This window comes from Colletotrichum orchidophilum (assembly GCF_001831195.1).
Source record: "Colletotrichum orchidophilum strain IMI 309357 chromosome Unknown Scaffold_150.1, whole genome shotgun sequence".
In the NCBI taxonomy this organism is placed as follows: domain Eukaryota; kingdom Fungi; phylum Ascomycota; class Sordariomycetes; order Glomerellales; family Glomerellaceae; genus Colletotrichum; species Colletotrichum orchidophilum.
Genome location: NW_019173106.1, coordinates 62,632 through 83,055, shown reverse-complemented (window position 1 = coordinate 83,055; position 20,424 = coordinate 62,632). Strand labels below are relative to the sequence as shown.

The 20,424-nt window shown below is 53.9% G+C and overlaps 5 protein-coding genes across 5 annotated transcripts; 3 read left to right on the top strand and 2 right to left on the bottom strand.

Annotated features, from left to right (window-relative positions):
• Positions 1-6,195: 6,195 nt before the first annotated feature.
• Positions 6,196-7,371, bottom strand: CORC01_12360 (uncharacterized protein; the record flags this gene model as incomplete). The annotated part of the gene is made up of 3 exons (XM_022623981.1): positions 6,196-6,694; positions 6,762-6,821; positions 7,163-7,371. The coding sequence occupies 3 exons, from the start codon at positions 7,369-7,371 to the stop codon at positions 6,196-6,198; spliced, it is 768 nt and encodes a 255-aa protein (XP_022469534.1).
• A 918-nt stretch (positions 7,372-8,289) lies between these two features.
• On the top strand, positions 8,290-8,520 carry CORC01_12359 (uncharacterized protein; the record flags this gene model as incomplete). Its single annotated transcript, XM_022623980.1, has 1 exon — positions 8,290-8,520. The coding sequence occupies one exon, from the start codon at positions 8,290-8,292 to the stop codon at positions 8,518-8,520; it is 231 nt and encodes a 76-aa protein (XP_022469533.1).
• Positions 8,521-11,585: 3,065 nt separating this feature from the next.
• CORC01_12358 (uncharacterized protein) lies at positions 11,586-11,786 on the top strand (the record flags this gene model as incomplete). Its single annotated transcript, XM_022623979.1, has 1 exon — positions 11,586-11,786. The coding sequence occupies one exon, from the start codon at positions 11,586-11,588 to the stop codon at positions 11,784-11,786; it is 201 nt and encodes a 66-aa protein (XP_022469532.1).
• Positions 11,787-17,759: 5,973 nt separating this feature from the next.
• CORC01_12357 (uncharacterized protein) lies at positions 17,760-18,637 on the bottom strand (the record flags this gene model as incomplete). The annotated part of the gene is made up of 2 exons (XM_022623978.1): positions 17,760-18,151; positions 18,232-18,637. 2 exons carry the CDS (start codon positions 18,635-18,637, stop codon positions 17,760-17,762), a joined length of 798 nt encoding a protein of 265 aa, XP_022469531.1.
• Positions 18,638-18,857: 220 nt separating this feature from the next.
• On the top strand, positions 18,858-19,097 carry CORC01_12356 (uncharacterized protein; the record flags this gene model as incomplete). Its single annotated transcript, XM_022623977.1, has 1 exon — positions 18,858-19,097. The coding sequence occupies one exon, from the start codon at positions 18,858-18,860 to the stop codon at positions 19,095-19,097; it is 240 nt and encodes a 79-aa protein (XP_022469530.1).
• Positions 19,098-20,424: the final 1,327 nt, after the last annotated feature.

The following is a 20,424-nucleotide window of genomic DNA, read 5'->3' as shown; positions in this document are numbered from 1 at the left end:
ATTTCAAAGCAGGCTAGGCGTGCCAAGATAAGCATGATCGACTCTGCATCTGGGCCCGAGCTGGGATTGTCCAACAGTTCGGACTCGATGGATAAGGCCTTCGGGACTCGAGTGACGGAGGAGAGCCTCATAAAAAGGAGCATTAGATTAATCGGTAGACTTGGGTGATGAGATTTGCTTGGAAATGAAGACCTATTCATAGTGACGGAATCCATTATCAACAATATTTTTCTCGTTTCGATTTAAGTACACTGGACTTGCTATATGAGAACCGACACGCCCCTCAACTGAAACCATCACATTGATAGTGATTATCGTGACCTCAATGTCTTGGCTCATAATGAAAGGCACTGTCTCCGAGAAGGCAAATTGCCATGAAACCGGATGCAAAGTGCCCGGCACCAATTGGCATCTCCCATGTCAGACAATGATCTGGCGGTGCAAACGTTGCCAATGAACGCGACAAGTCAATGGGGTACCGCAATCTTGAGAGACCTTTGTGAGTGTCGATTTGGGCTCATGGAAAGTCGGATTAGGAATCCCACATTCCTTGAGTTGAGCTCAATCACATGCGGATAGGTGGACTATTTCGCACTGAAATGAGGAAGTTCCGTAATGGATGACCCTTTTCTGACTCACTTACTGCTACGTTTGACTTCTATCGTTCAGCGGCAGCCCGGGCACTCAGTCTCACATGCCCCAAGAACTCGGACGATGAGATGTAGGTGAAAGTTGGTGCATTGGCAATCGGCGTGTGCGGCCGGTGAAGGAGTGCTCTTCAAATATGAACGGCACGACACAGTTGTTAAGTCCATTTAAACGTTCAAACATCAGTTCTCTTCATCATACAAAACCGCAGATATGAAGTTGCTCAGAGTAGAATACCCAAAGAATTTACCCCGAGATCTGGACAAAACGTAAGTTTGATGAAGTAGGTAACTTGTGGTAAGCTTCCGCGGGGTTTGAACAGCGAGTATGGGCACGTCTCATAGAATGGAAAGGGTGAATTTTCCGCCCAGGCTAGGCAATTGAGTACGGTGTACCTCTTGATCGTGTGTAGGGGAGAGGGATCTATAGAGGAATGTTGCCGTAACTGGCGGGTGCCCGGCTCACTTTGACTACCTACTAGGTACTTAATTACACTTGGCAACTTCGAAACCAAGACTCAAGAACCACCATGTTGTGCTAACAATTGTTAGGTACTAGTCGGGAAAGAATAGTCAGAGTGCTGAACTGCCAACGAGTGGACGACGGTGGTCTCCATACGAACCGTTCCGGGATTCATCATCTAGCGGCACTTGGTGATTATACTGCTACAGAATACTACACGAGAGAGTAAGAAAGAATTGGGGCAAGGTAGGAAAATGGGCTCACGCTGTCCGCTCGAGTCAGACTCGCCGCGTCACCTGAAAGCTTCTCAAGGTCAAGCACACATCGTACGACTACATGGAAGGGTTGGCCAACAAACTCTTGGTGACTGGGGCCACGCCTGACTATATAACGTCTAGCTCTAGCGAATGAGTCGGGCTTAATAGCGTGAGACTTAGGTAGAACCACAAGAAAGACTACATATGGCACAAAATGCAGCATGATCGGTCGAGAATGAGAAGTAGCCTGCTAATCCTTGAAGAGCTGTCTGTGCTAGTTTCGATTTAATGGACTGAGCTGAGAAGAAGTTGCTTCATTGAATGATGAAATATCACCATCTCGAACTTCAAATAAGTATCCCAGCGCCTGCGCCATGTTTTCGACCTTACCATGAAGCCTGCATTGAAAACAACAACTAGCTTGCTGTTCAGTCGTCATTCCTCAGGTGCAGAACGTAGAGAAGGATACGAGAGGTTGGGGTAGAAACCCTGGATGAACGCGGCGAATCTACGCGAGCTCGTCGACGGTTCTACGGCTGCTCCCAAATACACAACACAACGAACGAAACAAATCGAGGTCAAGCTTTTGTACTGTATCGCGGAGATGTACAGTCGCATGTAATACCGCTGCACAGCATTCCATTCCCGATGCTAAGAGATGATCTCAGAATATTTAGGGACATATGGTCCAAGGTCATGACCACATCGAGCATTGGCGGCAGGCCGGAGAGCGTCGGAGTTTAGTCCGAGACCGCCCCCACAGTCTCTGCCATAGAGCTATCATGGCGACGATCGGCGCCTGCAGATAGCCCATCTCTTGCCGTGGAACCTTGACCAGAAAAAGGAGCAGGCCAATGATCGGCCCAATCAGAAAGCTGCCATTGCAGTCATGCACGACACAACCGTCCAGGAAAGTCCCCATCACAGAAACGCCGAGAAGAAGCACGCCATCAACATAATTTTCCGAAAATTCATCGCTGTATCCGTAGGGTGGTAGCACTCAAGCAAGGATGAGAGTCGTTTCCTAGCATCGGACGGTCACACCCAGAATCATGGGAGCGACCCCCACCGTGGGTCCACCCCCGACCGCCGAGAGAGACCGGGGACCCGGACTCCGCTCCGAACAACACCGGCATCGCCGACATTTGTCATTTTGCCCACCTCGCCGAATCGTCCCTCCCATTAGGAACACCTCGCAAAGTCGCGGCAAGTCTGCAGAGCCGGCCGAAAGAGGAAGGGTGTGAGAAAAGTGACTATACGCCGTGGTAGGCCACAACGTGGTGGCATTCTCAAATCCAGATCCCGAGATGGGACCCTACAATCATACCTCGACAGGCTCATCACATCCCGAGAACCGGTTCTCATGTTCCTCTCCAGATCCCCCCCTCCTGAAAGGCAACACCTTGCAACGCGTATTTCAAATCGCAAGGTAACTGCCCGAGCAGCTGGCCCGCTCTCCAACCCTCCAAGAATCCTGCCTACACAGTAGGCAGTAGGAATGCAGCCTCCGCTACAGTCGACCTGAGTATACGATAAACCGAGACTACCCTATCTCGCATCTCTAACCACATCCCGCCCCTAGTTACGGACAAAGACCAACCACGTTTGTCCCTATCACACCTATAATTAAGAAACCATTCTTATCTGCCCAGCACCCAAGCAAACCACCACTTTAGCCTATCCGCTAGAAACATCGTGCTGACTAGGCAAAGTCCCCGACAACAGCAGATAAGTGCCTTCCTTAGGTATCCGTATCCGTAGGCCCATACCTACGGTAGGCATAACACGACTCGACGTGCCCCGCGCCTCACGTCATCACACACAATCACATACAATCTAATCCATCTCATCACACTACGAGCACAAGACCAGACCCTCCCCCCGCCCTGCCCCTCCATCATCGCTCGCTCGCTCGCTCGCTCACGCGGCCGCGGCGTCAAGTGCGCTTCAGCCGCCGCATCCACCACCCACTCCCATCGGTCACCTTGCCCGTATCCTAACCCGATCATGCTCACCTTTTGCCCAGCCCCCCAGCCCACCCACCCTCTCACTCACTTACATGCCACTGGTGTACACACCTACATGCGCACACCTTTCTTCACCATCTTTGATGGAAAGTTCCACCAGGACATTCCGCCGCACCGTACCTACATTACGTGCCTGACTTGCGTGATACTAGTCCCGGAATCCGGCATCACACACCTTCACGGAGTACTGGAACCTGCGTTAAGCTCACCGCCCCCGATCACTGGTACCGTCGCCGCCCATTCGCTCGTCACCATCGTTGTCACGTATTTCGGGTTCGAGACAGTGTCCGGCCCTGGTCCTCCCCCACCCTTCCTCCAAGCTCCGCCTTCATCACCTTCATCACCTTTCATCACGAGACCTCGACACGTTCTGAGACCATCCGTCATCGCTCGCCAATTCACCCCCGTTATGATACTTCCCTCGTCCTTCCGTCACCACCATCTCACAAGACAAAGTCCCATCACCTGCTCAAGCACATGACTCGGAAGAAACAGCCTCACTTCGATATCACCAAAAATCGAACATCGTGTGAACAAACTGCTAACCAAAGGTGACAACATCTGCTTAGAAACCTCCTAGAACCTCTCAAGAGGGAACCCCCACTGCCGAAATCCTACCCATAAAAACCTGTCAACGTCATCAAATGTCCCGACTCAATCAGCATCGATCGCATTCAAACCGGGTCGCCGAACAGAACAATGGTCACGATCCAAACCCCCCCCCCACTCAGCGCATTTATATCTGCCGCTAGTCCACTGCCGTAATTCTTCCGCGCCCGCTGAACCGCGAAAAGTACACGGAACCAACGTCTAATTCAGAAAAGGCATGATTGAGCAGGAATAGGGAACCCGTGAAAAGACCTTTGATTCAAAGTGCCGCATCAAGTTAATGGTCCAAAACCTCGGTCGAGGCCCGCGGGTTGAGATTGCCCCCCCCCCGGCCCGGCCGTCCCTCCTGTCAGGCACAGAGGCCAGCAGCCATCTATCTACCTACGTTATCCTCCGGCCTCTGACCTCACTTGGTGTAACCCCAAAGTAATCAAAATCCTTTACTTTGCACAGGGAGACAAGTCTAGACCCGGTCAGCCAAAAAAAAAAAGCGGCACAGCAAAGACCTCGTCAACAATGATGGTCTAGAACCCGAAACATACACACATGGCCCATTGGGTGTGTATGTGTGTGTGTGTGTGTGTGCCACGTACTATGGAGATGCTGTTGCATCTGTATATCCGTACGGATAGTTAGGTCTCTACCAAAAAAAAAGTCCTAAACTAACCCCCCGCGGGGAAAAAGTGAGCACCCCAATCACAAACAAGTAGACACTCTTATCACGGCATTCCCAGAGTTGCCTTTCCGTGAATCCCTCCCCTACTGTCGTCACAGCTCGCGTCGAGCGCGTGCGCGTCTCTCCATCTCTCACTCGTCCCGCTGACTTTGCACCGCTCGCCTCCCGAGTCAGTGCCGCACATCGCCAGGCCCCGCCCGTCCACTTCACGATCCGGGGAAGGCCGCACAAATGTGAAGAATAAAACGTGATCGACGTGCTAGGCACGTCCGGGGGAGCAACATTGCATAGGGTGAAGCCCGAGGGGTCTCGCATGTGTGGATCAGCCGATTGGATTTTGTTCATTTTTCTTTTGGCCGTCTCCGAGATATTCCTCCCACCCACCTGGGCCTTCCGCTATTGACTCGGCGGCGCCAGCACATTGTCATTCAGCCAAGTCGACTCAAGCAATTCTCACGCAGTAGTACCATCGAAGTGAATGACCCATTTGCTTTGTTCATTTGATTATAGTCCATGGCCCCCGCCGAGGCACGCTGATGCTAATTGCTGAAAACAAATATGATATTGACCCATTCGGAGGAGGGGGAGTACTGTATCCGCCATGAGCCTCCTCTGGGCTGAACTATAAACGTACGCCCGAATACTAGATCCGTTATGCCCTTAATGCTAGCTATTCCCGAATCCGTAGATGCTTGTCCTTCTATGTATGCTCAGATGGCTTTGAAGAACCGTCATGTGAGATGATGATGATGATGATGATGATGATGTGCCCCAACAAGATTGTGACAAAAGATAATGGAAAGAAAACAAGACCAGATCCTGTCAAGAATCACCCTCCCAAACCCAAAACACGGAGTATTTCGTAGAATTCCGTGTGTGTTTGTGTTGGGTACGGCATACCAAACGAGGTTAACGCGAACCATGACGGGATTAACCATCCCCAAATCGCCTTACCAAATACCCATTAATGCCCCATGCCACCGTGTCAATGCAACCCCCAACTTTTTTTATGATCCTGCCCGGATTTCCCATCTCTCACATCGCCGAAGCCATGGCGTTTCGCAGTCCAAAACCCTTGGCGAATGCGCAAATGAAGCCCCCGCAGCTTAGAATGCTAGTCTCTCCGCCGAGGCGCCATTCTTCGTTTTTCGTGGCGTTGGTTTGCGTGGGCCAAAAGAGGAGGAAATGGCTGGTGAAAGGTGTGCGGATGAGTCGGAAAGGTGACAATCCGGATGCCAATTTGGTAGAGCCTGAGATGGGTCACCTCCCCTTGTCGGCTCATTGCCTCCGTGGTTGCCCCCGCGTGTGCTCGAAATCGACGCTAACCCCGCGCTCTGGGGATGGGGCGATACAGGCGAGTACGAGTGGGAGACCCATCGAACCCGCCGCGCGCACGCACACCGTCATGCCCGTGGGGTGACGAGGTGTCAGTCCCTGCCGTGCGGTTGTGTAATGGTTGACTGAACCAGGTGAGCGGTGGTGTAACCTCCCGTCACAGTCCCCCGTCTGGCGGTGGTTAGCGACCGACCATGGGCGTCACCAACTCGATGCTTTTCGGCCTCGAGTAGCCCGGCCCAGTGGGTCTCCGGGTCGGTAGCGGGCGGTCCATGCCGCTGGAGCTGTAGTTGTAGGCGTAACCATTCGCCGCATAACCTCCGTCGTACGTGGCCGGGAAGAAGCTGTTGCTGCCGCGGTTGTACGATGTGCTGGGGCTGTTGGTGCTGCTCTTAGTAAAGGGCCATATGCTGGCGTGCGACGATGTGGGGGACGGCGGGCTTGGGGGTCGGATGCTGAGCGACCTCAACGCGGAGATGGCGGACGAGTATTGCGCGCCAGTGGTGGCACCTGGTGTTGTGGGCGGCGAGAAGTGCATGGAGTTCGGCCTTGACGGGGACGCGCGAGGAACAATGTCTCTCGGCTCGGGATTGCATGCGGCGTAGAAAGGGTAGTTGCCCATGTGCGGTTGGCTGTGACTTCTGCCAGTTGATGCGGTTTGCTGATCATGCTTGCGGCATCTGCGCATAGTTAGTGAGTCACTGCAACGTACATCTGTCCTAGGACTCGTTGGGGTAGGCAGCTTACGATTCTGAGCAGTACAGGAACTTGTCGTCTTGAGGCACGAATTGCTTTTCGCAAGTCATACTACCACACGCGATCAGTTAGCAAAATTGTCCAGTCACCGTGGGAAACATTGGCCTGAAAGGGAATCGGGTCCGTAGACACCCATCGGAAGCACAGCAACGCGCCGCGTTGGGCGTCCGTCGTGACACTGCAGAGCTCCTGAACGGGATGACAATCTGCAACAAAGATTGGATGATGGTGTTGCCAGACGGCATATTGCGGGGTTGGAAGGCTGGAACATGGCGGCGCTGAGGAAGCACAAATGAATGTTCAAGTTGAGGAGGGGGAGAGCGGGAGGGAAGTTATGAGAATGGAACGTGAATAGACGGAAGATAGACAAAAGACGGTAGTAGCAAACTCACCAAAATTGAGGGAAACTCTCCCGTTCGTCGTCCCACGAGTCTTGCTGTTCCCGTTCCCGTTCCCGGTCTCTGGGGTTCTTGCCCAACTTCTGGGGAGTTTGGCGTCTGGTGAGAGTCGACGGACGCTTGCCGTAGCGGGAGGGATCGGTAGCCGTGACAGTCTTCTCCGTCATGGAGGTGTTGCCCGACTTTCTGCGGCTGTGATGCATTGTGAAATCTTTCTCTTGGCGGATGTGCGACTGAGAAAGGGATCCAAGGAAGGGAAGATCGAGAGAAGAAATCAACAAGCCAACAATGCGACGAGGTTGGCAGGGGTTCTTCTTGTAGTCTATCGCTCAGACTCTCGCAGCTCACTCCCACAGGTAATAGGTTACCGAGTCCTCTGTTTTGGTGCCTGTATCGGTGGATGGACGGCGGGACGAGATAAGCGGGGAATGGCGGGTTTGGTGGAGGGGTAGCGCCGTTCTATACCCCCAAGAAGCGAAAGATTGACGACCTACAGCGTGTAGTGCCACTGCAGTTGCGAACGTCCGTCCTGTCTCGGCCGTCGGGTTTGGCAGAGGCGCTGTGAAGCAGTGTCCGACGATGGAACAAGATTTCCGGCCCTTGCTTTTCTTATTCCCCTTCTTTTCTGCCGCTGTGAAAATTTTTCGCAACAATCGGTGAGATCTGGATCTAGACTGCCTGCTGGCGGCCTTTGTATGGGAATGCAGGAAATTGGACCCTGCTCTCACGCGTTCGGAGTGGCGAATTCGACGCCCTGGGTTGAGTACCTGTCCGTAGAACAAGGTGACAAGGTAGGAGGGTGGTAGCGTAGGTAGGTAGAACGAGCTGTGGTGGTCTGGGCTGTGACTCCGTGTGTCTTGTCCGCCCGCTGAAGAGAATTTTTCTTCTTCTCTGGTTGTTAGTCTTCCCCCGCAGGTCAGAGCGGGTGCTGGGGGGATTAAGAAGGGTCTCGAGCTATCGCAGTGTGCAGGGGACGCCTGATGTGGTATGCCTTATTTCCAGTAGCTAAGGCGTCTTGCTGATGGATTGAAAGATAGCGGCGGGTTAGCCTGGGGGGGTGTGGGAGTGGATATGTATATTTGGCCGAGAGCTGATAAGTGATGGACGCCCGTGGGAGATGGATGTGGTGCGGGTTTGTGACCGTGACCGTCGCCGTGACCGTGACTGACACAGTTCTCCAAAAGAAAACTTGGAGAGAGCCCGTGTTCCCCCCTATTACCTATCAGGCCAGTCGGAAGTTTTTAATGCAATGGACAAGTCTGGAAGAGAGACAGAGAGACAGAGAGAGAAGAGAGGTGTGTCCAGGGGAGGACGGGATAGGACAGGATGGGACGGGAGGTCAAGGGGATTAAAGAGGCGTGCCGCCAATCCAAGCAGGTCTGATGTGGTGCTGCAAGCTTGCAGGAAGGATTGACCGGATGTGTTTTTTCGAGAGGGCTAGCTCGGCTGAGGAGAGACTGAGGAGAGAGTACCTGCGCTGACGGTTGCTATTACCGTGCTAGGTAGGTATCTGGTGAGACCCGGCGAAGTGGGTGGGGTGAGAGACTCAGAGAGAGAGAGAGACCGGGGTTTGACTTGCACCAGCGCGTGTTTGTTCTCGCTCCAGGGATGACCGGGGTCTGCAAGTCTAGGTACAGTTGGGAACTAGGAGCCTAGGAAGTACTCTGCTAGGTGCTGTACAGTGCAGTGCAGTGCAATGCTTGCTGCTGTCTGGGTCTCTGGGGGAATTAATTAAACAGCTCGTAGGAAGCACGATGACGCCAGACTTGAGAGCGAGTGCGGGGACCAGGGCTGGCTAGCTCCAAACTGGCCCGTTGTCCGTCTTCCGTTCGGGGGTGGGAATTTGCGAGAGATGGATGCGATTTGTGTATCAGCAAGGCGAAAGCCGAGCAGCAGGTGTGTGGGTTGCCCGTATAGGTACGAAGAAGTCGAGAGTCGACAGAAGGGACGACGACGGTGGTAGGACGTATGTATCCAGTGGATTGAGACGAAAGAAAGTGAACTGACGTAGTGATTACTGAGTCAAGACGAGATTGTCGAGAGAATAGGAAGGTGACAGGTGAGGCGCCTGGAACCGGGCACAACTGGAGTCGTGAAATATATGTCTTGCTGCAGGAGGCGCGCAGGTGGTTCATTAGACTCTTGCGTAGTAGTGTTCAATGGCTCTTTTTGAATGAATGGAGCCCGCTCAAGTGTGACTCTTTCCGTTGCCGTCCTTATTACTTGTCACTCCCTTGCAAGTTGAAGGATGGATATGTTTTTCTCTACCCTCTGTAAACTTCTCAGCCCGGTACCCAAGTATCCGTACAGGCAAGCCGCAAAGACGCAAGGTGCCTCGGATTGACGCAAGGACAGGCAGGGCTGTGGGCTCGCCGAAAGCGGAGATGTCGCGGTGCGGACGGACCTCCAGCCTTTGAGCTGGATGAAGCGCCGCCGATTCGTCCGTCGTCTCAACTCTGCCGATGACAGCAGCGAGAATACCACCCAAAACGCACAGAGTGTACGGTACTCCGTACCGCGCTGTAATTGTGTGTGGTTACAGGTGTAGCAACGACAACCGGAGACCAGACACCCTGATGAACCGAACCCTCTCGTGCTGGGAAGGGTATGGCGCGGCCAGTCTTGATATGCCTGTGTCCCAACCGAGCGGTGGGAAGCAAGGGCAGCAACCTAGGAATGGGCTCTGGCCTCTCGCTGGCTAGTCGCTGCTCTGTACGAGGACTGGCGGGTTGGCTCCAGCGTGTGAGACCGGAGAATAAAATGTCGTTCTCTGTACGGACAGTCTGTGTGTAATAATGGGTATGCAGCCGTGTCTTTTTTCGTATCCCGAGCTAATTTGGCGTGAAATTCCTTTGGGAAAATGTCTTCTTGCGCAATTTTTTTTTTGTTTGGATTAACCCCCCGTCTTCAATTCTTGTCTAGCCGCCGGTTGTGTTTTTCTTCTTCACCGACTTATTGACGTGGTTAAGAAAACGGGTTCGCTAGCGGAAGGGAAAAAAAACTGCCTTTTCTTTTCAGATCGAGAGTCTAGATCGGGGTCCAAGGTTTATATCGCCGTCGCCCCCTCATAGTCACGGGGATTATGGCATCACAGGTAGCCGGGCCTCTAGCCTCTACTACAATGTATGTATACTTCGTAGAGTGGAGAGGATGGCAGACCTGCGCTGGACGGGGGGAAGCCTGTCTGGTTCCCTCTGCGGGCGGCTCACTCGTTCCAAGAAGAGTAACCCGGGACCCCTGTCGTCAGCGACTGTGTGAGAAGTTGAGAAGTCAGAAGAGCGTGTTGCGTGCGTGGACGCAAAGAGTGGTGCTCTGTTGAGGTGGGGATGTGGTCAAGACAGACTAGGTACTTGGCGAGACGAGGGGGATGTGCGGACCAGGGCAAGCCACAAGCCGCAATACCTAGACCAGGCAGGGCTTTTAATAGTGCAAATATGGGGAAGCCCAAAGAGAGGCAGAGGTTGATGCACGATGCTGCCGAGAGAGTCTGGGGATGAAGCCAAAGGTCCCTAGGTACCTTGCCCTGCGGTTTATCTGCCTCTGCCGCCTTGTACCTCATACTGTACTTTCCTCGGTACTTTTCTTTACGTACATTCCTTCCCTCTCGACGTTCTCGGGCTCGAATTATGTAAGGCATTGCACCAGTACCTTAGTACGTGCCTTACTTATCCCGGACGGGGCGGCAGGCGGCAGCGGTGAACGGTGAATGGTGAATTCGTGGCTGCAATTACGAATCTACCGGTACCTTCCGTGCTTCGTTGGTGTGCTTGATGGCCAAGCACCCTCCACCATTACATGATCGAAACTAGAATGTCAGCATGTCAGGTACAGCTGCAAGAAGGGCATAACGGAGTGCACCCTCAAAGACACCACAGGCACCGGCACTACAGGCACCACAGGACCCTCTCTGAGACGATCATCAAGGGGGACTGGGCGGCCCTGCACCTCTGCACGGAGTACCTGCTGGACACAGGATGACAAGACGCAAACTCGCCAGGTACGAGTACTATAATTTACCTCACCTATGGGAAGCCGAGGACAAGGTGCGAGCGACGTGAGGTGAGGGGTGACCAGGTGACTGGCCATGCGAGAGCTAACACGAGCCAGGTCTGACGCGAACGAGGGGGGCTCAGTTGTCGTCGACCGATGGCGATGCATCATTTTCGCAATTCTGTCATCAGCTCACCCCATCGGTCCTGGTGCAGCGGTGCCTCTTTCATGCCGCCCTGAGCCTTGAGCCCTTGCTCATGTGCCGAAGCCCTATTTTTTTTTTTGGCGTCTCATTCTTCTCATTTGTTGCGCCCGTCTGTAATATCGCACATGTACATTCATTGCAGTACCAAGCTTGCATCATAACGACACCTTGTTAGCTAATAAGTCCAGGATGGGATCAACGTAAAACTAACTATTGCGCCTTATGGAAGGGAATCGATGTAGGGAACAGGCAAGAAACATTGCCTGTGTCCGGACACCTCATGCAGCGGACGCTCGAAACCTCTACGGCCTCGGTGCGGGCTGCCTCAGACACGCAATGTACCGGTCCACGTCAGATCGAGCCAAGAGGTACATCACACGCCGGACCGTCCAAAGTCCTTGGACGAAAGAAACAAGCACTTGATGCGCGTGGAGACACGGAACTTCCTGCGGGAAGAGAAAACGCAGGAGAAGAAAGGTACAGAGCCGCCGCTAGAGACCATCAGAGAGGATAACCCGTGAAAATGAGACTTTTTTTCTGAGCCAGTGAAGCGATCACGATCTGTTGGTTTCTGCTTTATGGTTCCATCCGCATGAACACTGCGACTGTACAATTCCAAAGGACCGCCGCCGTCTTGGGTGCAGCCAGTCGTCTCGCTCTGCTGTATGCAACATGCCTTGTTGCGTGCCCCGTATTATGGAGAGCTCGGTCTGCATGACCAGCCAAACAAGACACGGCGAGCGTTCAGGTACCTTGCAGCGGCAACTCACTGATAGGTACACCGATTTCGATGGCCGTCTAGCCCGTGTACGTCGACAGTACTCACTAACGAGATCAGAGCCAATGTGTTCTTGGTCAGCTTCTACATCGGGGATGGCCATTGAGGTATTTCCTCGTCTTGCCTTTCTACTCGCATCTGCACCGCCCTCATGTCTGTTTCTCCCGTTCCTTGATTTTTGAGAAACTGGACACGTCTCCAGTGAGTCCAGACCAAGAGTGGTGAGCACATGCCACGGCTGTCTCTGAGAAGAGAACAAGCATGATGCAATACAGCACAGCACGGAGGTACGGATAGAGAGGGCCGCAACACAGTCCCCGGTTTTCTCACTTTCGGCACGTCCCCTGGATCAGCATATGTTGCAATTTTCTACAAAGGGCACAACATGTTGGCTACGCCACTAACCCACGGCTCGAGTTAAAGTCCGGCGGTCGTTTGAGTCGGGTCGAGGTTGAGTGGAATATCCAATACCACGAGGTTGCTACGCACGCAGCAAGAGCAGCCGAAACTCAGACGTCTGCTACGTGCGGCGGCCCTGTTGTGGGCTTTTGCGGCTGCGACGGAGGAACCTCCTAAGCCTCCATCGAGTCCATCCCCCCGGCCCCGGTATTTCGTGATCCATACGTTTTCACATCACCTCATCCACTGCCCTGAGCACGTTTCCCCACGAATGGGCCCTGAGAAAGAAAAAAGCCACATTCGGGTGACCAAGAGGTCGTGCAGAGTTCGAAACAAACTCCACCGGAAGGCGCAACTGTTACTAAGGCACCACTGTAGAGACCTCTGACCAACATCCCCGCGAGCCCCACGCGCCCCAGTGCGAGAGGCTCAGCGGCTCAGAGACTTCAACGAATAGAGGGAGTCACCGCAAGCCGGATTGATTTTCGGCGGATGGCCCATATCCACATTGAACCACCTTACATATTACAATGAGCACATTTTAGCCCTTGGGCCCTTGGAGGCGTCATGGTCCCGAACGGCGTTGCGAGCTTGAAGCGGTCCGGTGCCATGTTCCCAGGTATGGGTAGATGTTGTCGTCCGTCCCACGTACTCAGCACTCCCTTTCCCACGCCCTGCGACCCGTGGAGCCTGCCCGTGGACCCGTGGGACCTCTCCGGCCAGCCGCGCCGCCGCCCGCCGCCCGCCGCAAAACAACTTGCTCCGGTTTTTTTTTTTCCCTCCCTTTTTATTTCCTTCACCTCCACAGAGTACAGAGTACAGACTACAGAGTAGCAAAGATACATATCATCCCTTGCTAGTAACAACAACATAATAGCAATGACACAGACAGACTCGACGCAGGGACGACAACCAAAGAAAAATGGGGATATGGGCAGAAATTTCCAGATTCCAGAAATTCCAGAGATTCCAGACCCTAGTGCTCGCAACCCCCTGGCAGACTAGAAACGACTTGAGAAAAACTTAATCCCCATGAGAAAAATGAGTGGGCAAACTGGAAGGATGACACAGCCCGGAGCCCCATCGAAAGGGTATCCGCTTGATTCCCTCTATCCCGGCTCCGTTCTCTGCAAGGGCTTCTGTTCAGAAGTCTCTTCACCACTCAAGGACTCTCTGCTTTCACAGACTTGTACGGCGGTGGTGGGCCTTTCTATGCCGCCCCTTACCTTGCCTTGTTAGTCAAGTCTACAGCGGCTGTTCCATCCACGTTGAGACGGTGGAAACTTGACATGAACGACGTCCTTCCCGACCGTCACAGAACACGTGTTTCCATCACGTTTGGTTAGAGAAATGGTCCATTCATGTTTTCATGTTCACGGTACCACAGTATCAATGCAACATATCTGCCTTGTTCCCTTGCTTCTATGGCGAAGATCCCAACCCATCGGGCATCGGAGAGGGCAGCCGACGGAAAATTTTCCTCAAGACCCCTCTCCTCCTTGCTCCCCGGTCCCCGAGGTGCCCAGTCACTGGTCAGTTACGAGTCTGTGACGGCAGTGAGTTTGATACTACTACATAGTACGGAAATGTACACACGAGCTATGGGGCAAAGGCATGGTTGAGCTACTAGCGGCTTGCTACAATCTACAGGCATGCGGGGGGCTCTGTGTCTGTACGGATACCGTTGAGGACTATTCATCGTGTCATCGTAAGTTTCCTCGTCCCATCTGTCACAGCCTGAGAGGATCGCATCATTCGAAATTCGTCAACCTCAACCTTGAGAGACAAATCAGTTTCTCTAGTTCCGATGGAACGCGGCATCCCACTAGTCCCCAAAGTATGCAACGTGGAAAGTCACCGGACGCCCACTTCAGTCGTAATTGTTCCCCGCCAGAGAAACACACCCGTCAAAGCCGCCGCCGTCGTCGATCTCCTCTGCATTAACACAAGCAAAGCTAAACAGTGCTCGATGGACGACCGACCCTCCCGCCTAGTCCGCAAAGCAGCAAGGTACTCTGTAGGTAGGTATGCTCTTGATACGTAATACGGAGTAGTTGGCCCTTAGGAGGGATAGGAGTAGGCGCAGGGGTACTATGTTGGTATGCTCATGCACGCTACGTCGACCGCCGTTGGCTAAGCAATTCTCCCCAGTTCTTACTAGGTACGTATGGCCGCTATATGGCGATTCCCCCGTCTAGAACCAGCGCCCAACACACGTGTCTTGGTGGCTGGGCTAAAGACGGTTACTGTGACACATCAAAACGGCGAAGGACAGGCCATCGCATTGGAAGTTTGAAACGGCGGGAGCATACCTAGATGCTCATCCATCTGTTCTACCCTGTCGGTGTTGAAGCTTTTGCATCACCTCAAGAATGCGGGGTGTGTTGTGCTGCTGTTCGAGCACAACTGCCGCTCAAACTACCTACTAACGGACAATGATGGTGTTCCTACATATCCGTACCTTGTCTAATGACACGCCATCGCCACTCGCCATCTCGTCACATTTCGAAATGCCAGTGCCTTTCAAAGTAGACATAACATGCGGCGCTACGGCCCTCATCATGAATCGCAATTGCACGACTGGCGTGGCCGCCAACCGTTGGCTGGCCAGTCCGGCTCAATCACACACGAGAGTGAAAAAGTGTTCGGACGCATTTCGGAGTGCTGTGTCGTAAGGCAACGCGCAGAATCGTCGTGTCGCTCTTCGCCCTGTCGTCGACATGATCGGGTGTCTGATTGAGTCGCCTGCAACTCGCAGACACACAATGTAACCGGGCGTACTCTTTGTCAGGTTCCAGAACGACCAAGGTGGCTGGGACGTGTACCAGAGGCATGTTTGCGTGTCGGCCTGTGATTTGAACTCAAGCTGCAAAAGGACCGGGCATCTCGAGACTTTCTCTTGCATGCTAGTCATGGACAGAAAGTCTGCGTGCGTCCGGCGGCATGCACTTAATCCGTCGTCCTTTTCTGCTCCTGCTCCGCGTGGGGGTGTGTTGCTCACGCTCATATCATCCGACCAGAGAGTTTGTTCCATGTCGATGATTTGGAGGTCTACGACCATATCCCACCAGCTTGGCATGGGAGGGTTACCTCCTACGCATCCCGAGATTTACGGCGAAGATGATAATGCTGGACCGGGATCCTAGATATTCTCCCTATTGGCAAACGTCACAACTTTTTATCGCAACGACGTGCCGTTCGGCATGCCTCTTTGGTCTGTGGCGGCAGTCTCCCAACATGCACGCCATCAGCTCTCAGGTTTCAACCCACGCTCACAACCGCCCTTAAGCTTCGTCACAGGCGGCAGACGGCAGACGGAAGACGACATGATATCTTCTGCCCATGCGAACCATGGCCAATCTATCTTGCCTGCCCTGGCCTTCTTCAGCTCCGGTGTCTGCCACTATCTGTGACTTGCTCCGGTGCCAGCCCACGAGCGCCCGCCATCAAGGTGAGCCGAGCAGCCGCGCCGCGCCTTACAAGCCCGTCCTCCCCTCCTCACCTTGATGGATCTCGGTCGCCTAAACACCGAGCAGAGTGGAAAACGGGCCAATCCATTTCGAGCTACCTTACGGAGTACCTAGACGCCTAAAATTCACAGACTACTAGGCAGTATGCGTTTGAAGCCATGCCATTGGTCGTCGTACGCGTGCTGACGGGTTTGCCTAGCAAGCAAAGCTGGCAAAGTCCTCGCTTACAAGCTGAAAGGGTTTTTGGAAGCCAAAGCTAAAAAAGAAATTGACAAAGAAATCTCGGCTTCAGCTCTGCGTACCCGCCGCACCCAACTCAATGAAATGACCCAATCGCTTCCACATCTCGTCCCACGCATCGCAACGCCGTTGGATGCCATACCATTCATCACACCCCCAAAACAGGATCGGAGACTTTCGGGATTGCAAGAGAGAGAGAAGAAGAAGAAAACCCCACGGACTGGTGGGGTTGACCTAACCTCCCATGACAGGAACCCAGAACCCTTTGGACGCCATCCTGACGAGGCAAGTTCGGTAGGGGGGAAAGCTCATGCAAGATAACACATTTGAGCCTCTCACAGGTTCGCGAACCGCACTCGCGTCTGTCAAGTCTCATCTCGGAGCAAACCCCTTCCCCCCATGTGCCCCCGTTCCAACTCCGTGGCCAGAACTTCGCGTAAATGAGGACAAGCTAGGAAGAGAGAGGGGGGGGGGGTTGTTGTTAAACGTGGGCGAACTCACGCAGAGTTCGCAAACCAACGGGGAAACCAAACGTGGAGCCTGTCCCGCCCGAAGCCATTCCTCATGAAGCTCCGGTTGCTCAAAGAGCTATCCCGTCTGCGGGTTCTGGGGCCGAAACGGCTCGGAATGTCTTCGGGCCAAAGAAAACACAGTACGACATGGACGCATCGTGGGCCACGCGTGGGTGCGACGACGATGTCTGGTTCGCACACGATTTAGAAAAAAAAAAAAAAAAATGGCCTACCTACAACAACGGAACCCTTGCTGTTCGTTCTTATCTATGGAGCTTTGCGGGCGGGCGGGAGCGGAGGCTTGCGGAGCGGACGAACCCAACCGCAAGAAGCTCGTCGCATCAAAGCCCCCCCCCCTTCCCCCTGTCCGCACATGGGATGATCCTCGACCCGCTAACCTTTTCCATGCTTTCCGGGGTCCATCCATATCGTGGGGGCCCTGATTGTTCATAGGTTTGACAGTAGCTTTTCCCGTGCAAGACGGGAAGGAGAGCTCTCTGGCAGACCATGGCCCTACCTACTGCTGCTGCTGCTGCCGCCTCCACGCTTCCGCACATCGGACGGAAATCTTGCCCCAGTCGCCGGGGCTTTGCTCGGGTGCGGCTCGGTGATGAGATATCCGTCCCAGGAGCTCTCTGTCCCGCGGCCCAGGATGTTTTTCGCAATATTGCCCATCCATTGCCATGTGGCGCTTAAGTGACTCGGACTTTTCTGGTGTTTGTGATAGTATGTTCATTACTATTGTATTATCTTCATGAATTAAACCCTCCTCGTTATTATATCCCTTCATTAGTTATTTTCATCTTGGTCGTCAAGTTGTCCGTTTCCCTTCCTCATTATGTCCAATACCCCTTGTCAAGAGACCGTTCGCCTCCATGAATTGGCCTCCCTTTGTTATCAAAAATATGTACGATGAAGTGATAAATCGAATCCGGTGGGTGCAAAGTCTGCCCCCAACAACAACTGCTCAGCCCGTTTCAGCCTTGTTGCAGGCCTTTTACGCGGTGTTGTAGTACATGTCAATCTCCTTGATCTTGAAGATGGCATCGGCGGAGACGGGCGGGCCGGCGCTCCAGCCCTTGTCGCCGTTGGACCAGTTGTTGAAGACCCAAGGGCCGGCCTGCGTGGGCACGCTCTTGGTCGTCTGCCAGGTCTGGACGCCGTCGACGAAGAAGCGGACGACGCCGGGCTGCCAGTCGATGCGGTACTCATGCTCCGTGGCCGTCGGGTTCGACGGGGCCAGGACCGAGAGCCACGACTTTGGCGAGGCGGCGCTCGTGGCCTGGTTCGCGAACCAGACCTGGCGCTTGCCGGCGTTGCTCTGGGACGAGGCGTCTGAGAGCCACTCAATATCCGTCTCTTGTTGGTCGTTCTTGTAGAAGAAGATACCTATCAATGATGTGTTAGTCGTTTAAAGTCCTTTGGTAGTGAGTGTAAGAGGTTTTGCAGAAAGAAAAAAAAAGACTTACCATTGCAGACACCAGCAGGCTCGGAAAAGATGGCGACGGTCCGCACAGAGGCGTACTTGATGTTCTGGACCGTCGTGACGACCTCGCCAGCCTTGTACGGCTTGACCTTTTGACCGCCGTCGACCTTGAGGTTGAGGTAGCCGCCGTTGATGTACGCGTTCTGCGTGACAAAGACGTGCGTGTTGCTGACGGGGTAGCCGCTCACGCGCAGGCCGTCGGGCACCTTGGCGCCGTTGGCGAGCTTGCTAAAGTCCCAGTATAGTCTGTTGGCGAAGGACATGTTGCCGATAGTGAAGACGTTCTTGACGGCCGTGACCTTTGCCGAGCGCTGGGGCATCGGTGCCGGGGCTGCGGAAGCGCAGACGGCCAGGAGGGCTGTCACGATGAGGGAGGCGCGGCGAGCCATGTTTGTAGATATACCGAGACCGGGTGAGAGAGAGGATGAGACCTGGTGAGGAGGGTGAGGGATGGGAGGATGTTGTTGTGTGTGAGGGTGAGGCTGTCTGGTCTATCCAAGTATCTCAAAATGGCATCCGGGGCCAGTTGTTTACTTATAACATTGCGTACCTGGGCTTTTCTCTTTCGTCCCTTGCGAGAGCATCACTTTTCTCTCTTTTTTTGCCCATATGCGCTGCCGTTCGTTCTACACGCAGAACGGCATGCACCCGCGGCGGACGACCTACTGGAAGAAAAGCCACCCTCGACGCTTGTCAAAGCCGCCGGTCTACGCCGCGACGGCCGTACGGGCCAGATTCTCACAAGCGCCTCGCGGCAGTGGCTTTCGGTGGCTGATGGGGCTCTTGGATGGGTCAAATCCCGACTCGCCGGAAGAGGGCTGGTATAGATGTGATGGGGGGAGGGACTAGTAGGGTTTTTTGTTTTTTTTCTTCACTTACCTTTTACCCCGCCATGTAAATCAATAGCCAGGTGCGGTGATGAGAAAGGGCATGTTCCCGTTCGCGAGCCTAGGCCTTGTAGACCAGACATATCTATAGAAATAAAGGGAGTCGAGAGGACTTAGAGAATGTGGGAGAAACACGGAGAGAGGCAGGACATCCCTCGCATAACTTCAACGGCTTCGTTGAAGCTTGACATGAGTTACCTAACCATTGGGATGATTTGACGCGCCTACCATAGTGTCACTGAGAACCTCTACAGTCTTTTCCAAACGCTTGGTAAGGTTATTGGCCACGGCTTCCAGGCCTCTGGACGTGGCGTCGCGTGTCTTATGCTTGCGGCTCACGGCAATTGGCATCCGTGCCTCGCTCTAGGCGGCGGCCGATGCGGGTGCGAGTTGGGCTCTGGGACGGGAATCCGATCACCGCTAGCCACTACAGTCCAGAGAGGCGGCGGCGGGATCGGGTTGGATAGGCGTTTTCTTGGGTTGTGGTGTTGGTTTGGTGGCCAACGACACATTCAGCCTGGGTTCGAAAGAGCCAAGGCCCATCCATGAGTGTAGCTAGCGTTGAGCTAAAGAGCTAAAGAGCCAAAGGGGGATAACCTCTTCGTACCCCGATTTTCTCTCTTCGGCCGGGATCTGTATAGGCATAGGAGGTGTCTTGGCTGTTGGTGTTGAGCGACTATGTCTGCATCCGGTCCCCTTGAGCCGCCGAATGCGGTCCTTCGAGCTTTGCACGTCGTCAGCATCGTGAGGGGTTCAAAGGGACGGCGATGGCGGTTGAAGAGAGAGAAAAGGAGAGGACAAACGGGAGGTGTCTCTGCCCACATGCCGTTGAGACATTCTCACTTTGATCTCCCTTCCCCTCCCCACCGACCTCTGAGAGATCGCACCGTGGTCGTTGAGACATTTACACAAAAGACAGAGGGCAATGTCCCTGGCACGACAATGGAACCCACAGTCAGTCAACGCGCTTCCCGACGTCGGCCGCCTTTGCCTCGCCCCTCTGGACCCTGCGATTAATTGTCACTCTCATTGGGGACTGAGACATACGGTCTTGGACTCCCCGCTCTCGCCGGTGCGGCTTGGCCCAGGTCCCTTCCAGGTCCTCCTCCTCGCTCGGTATTACATCATATAGAGGGGCGGGGGGCTTTTGACTACAGTAGCTCGCGGGACTGTCAACTAATTTTCCTCCGGATTGTGACTGAAAATATGTGTCCATGTCGGAAGAATGAGAGCTGCGGCAGCTGCCGGTGGGAGGATTCGGAAGAGAGATCTAGACTCGGATAGCGTGA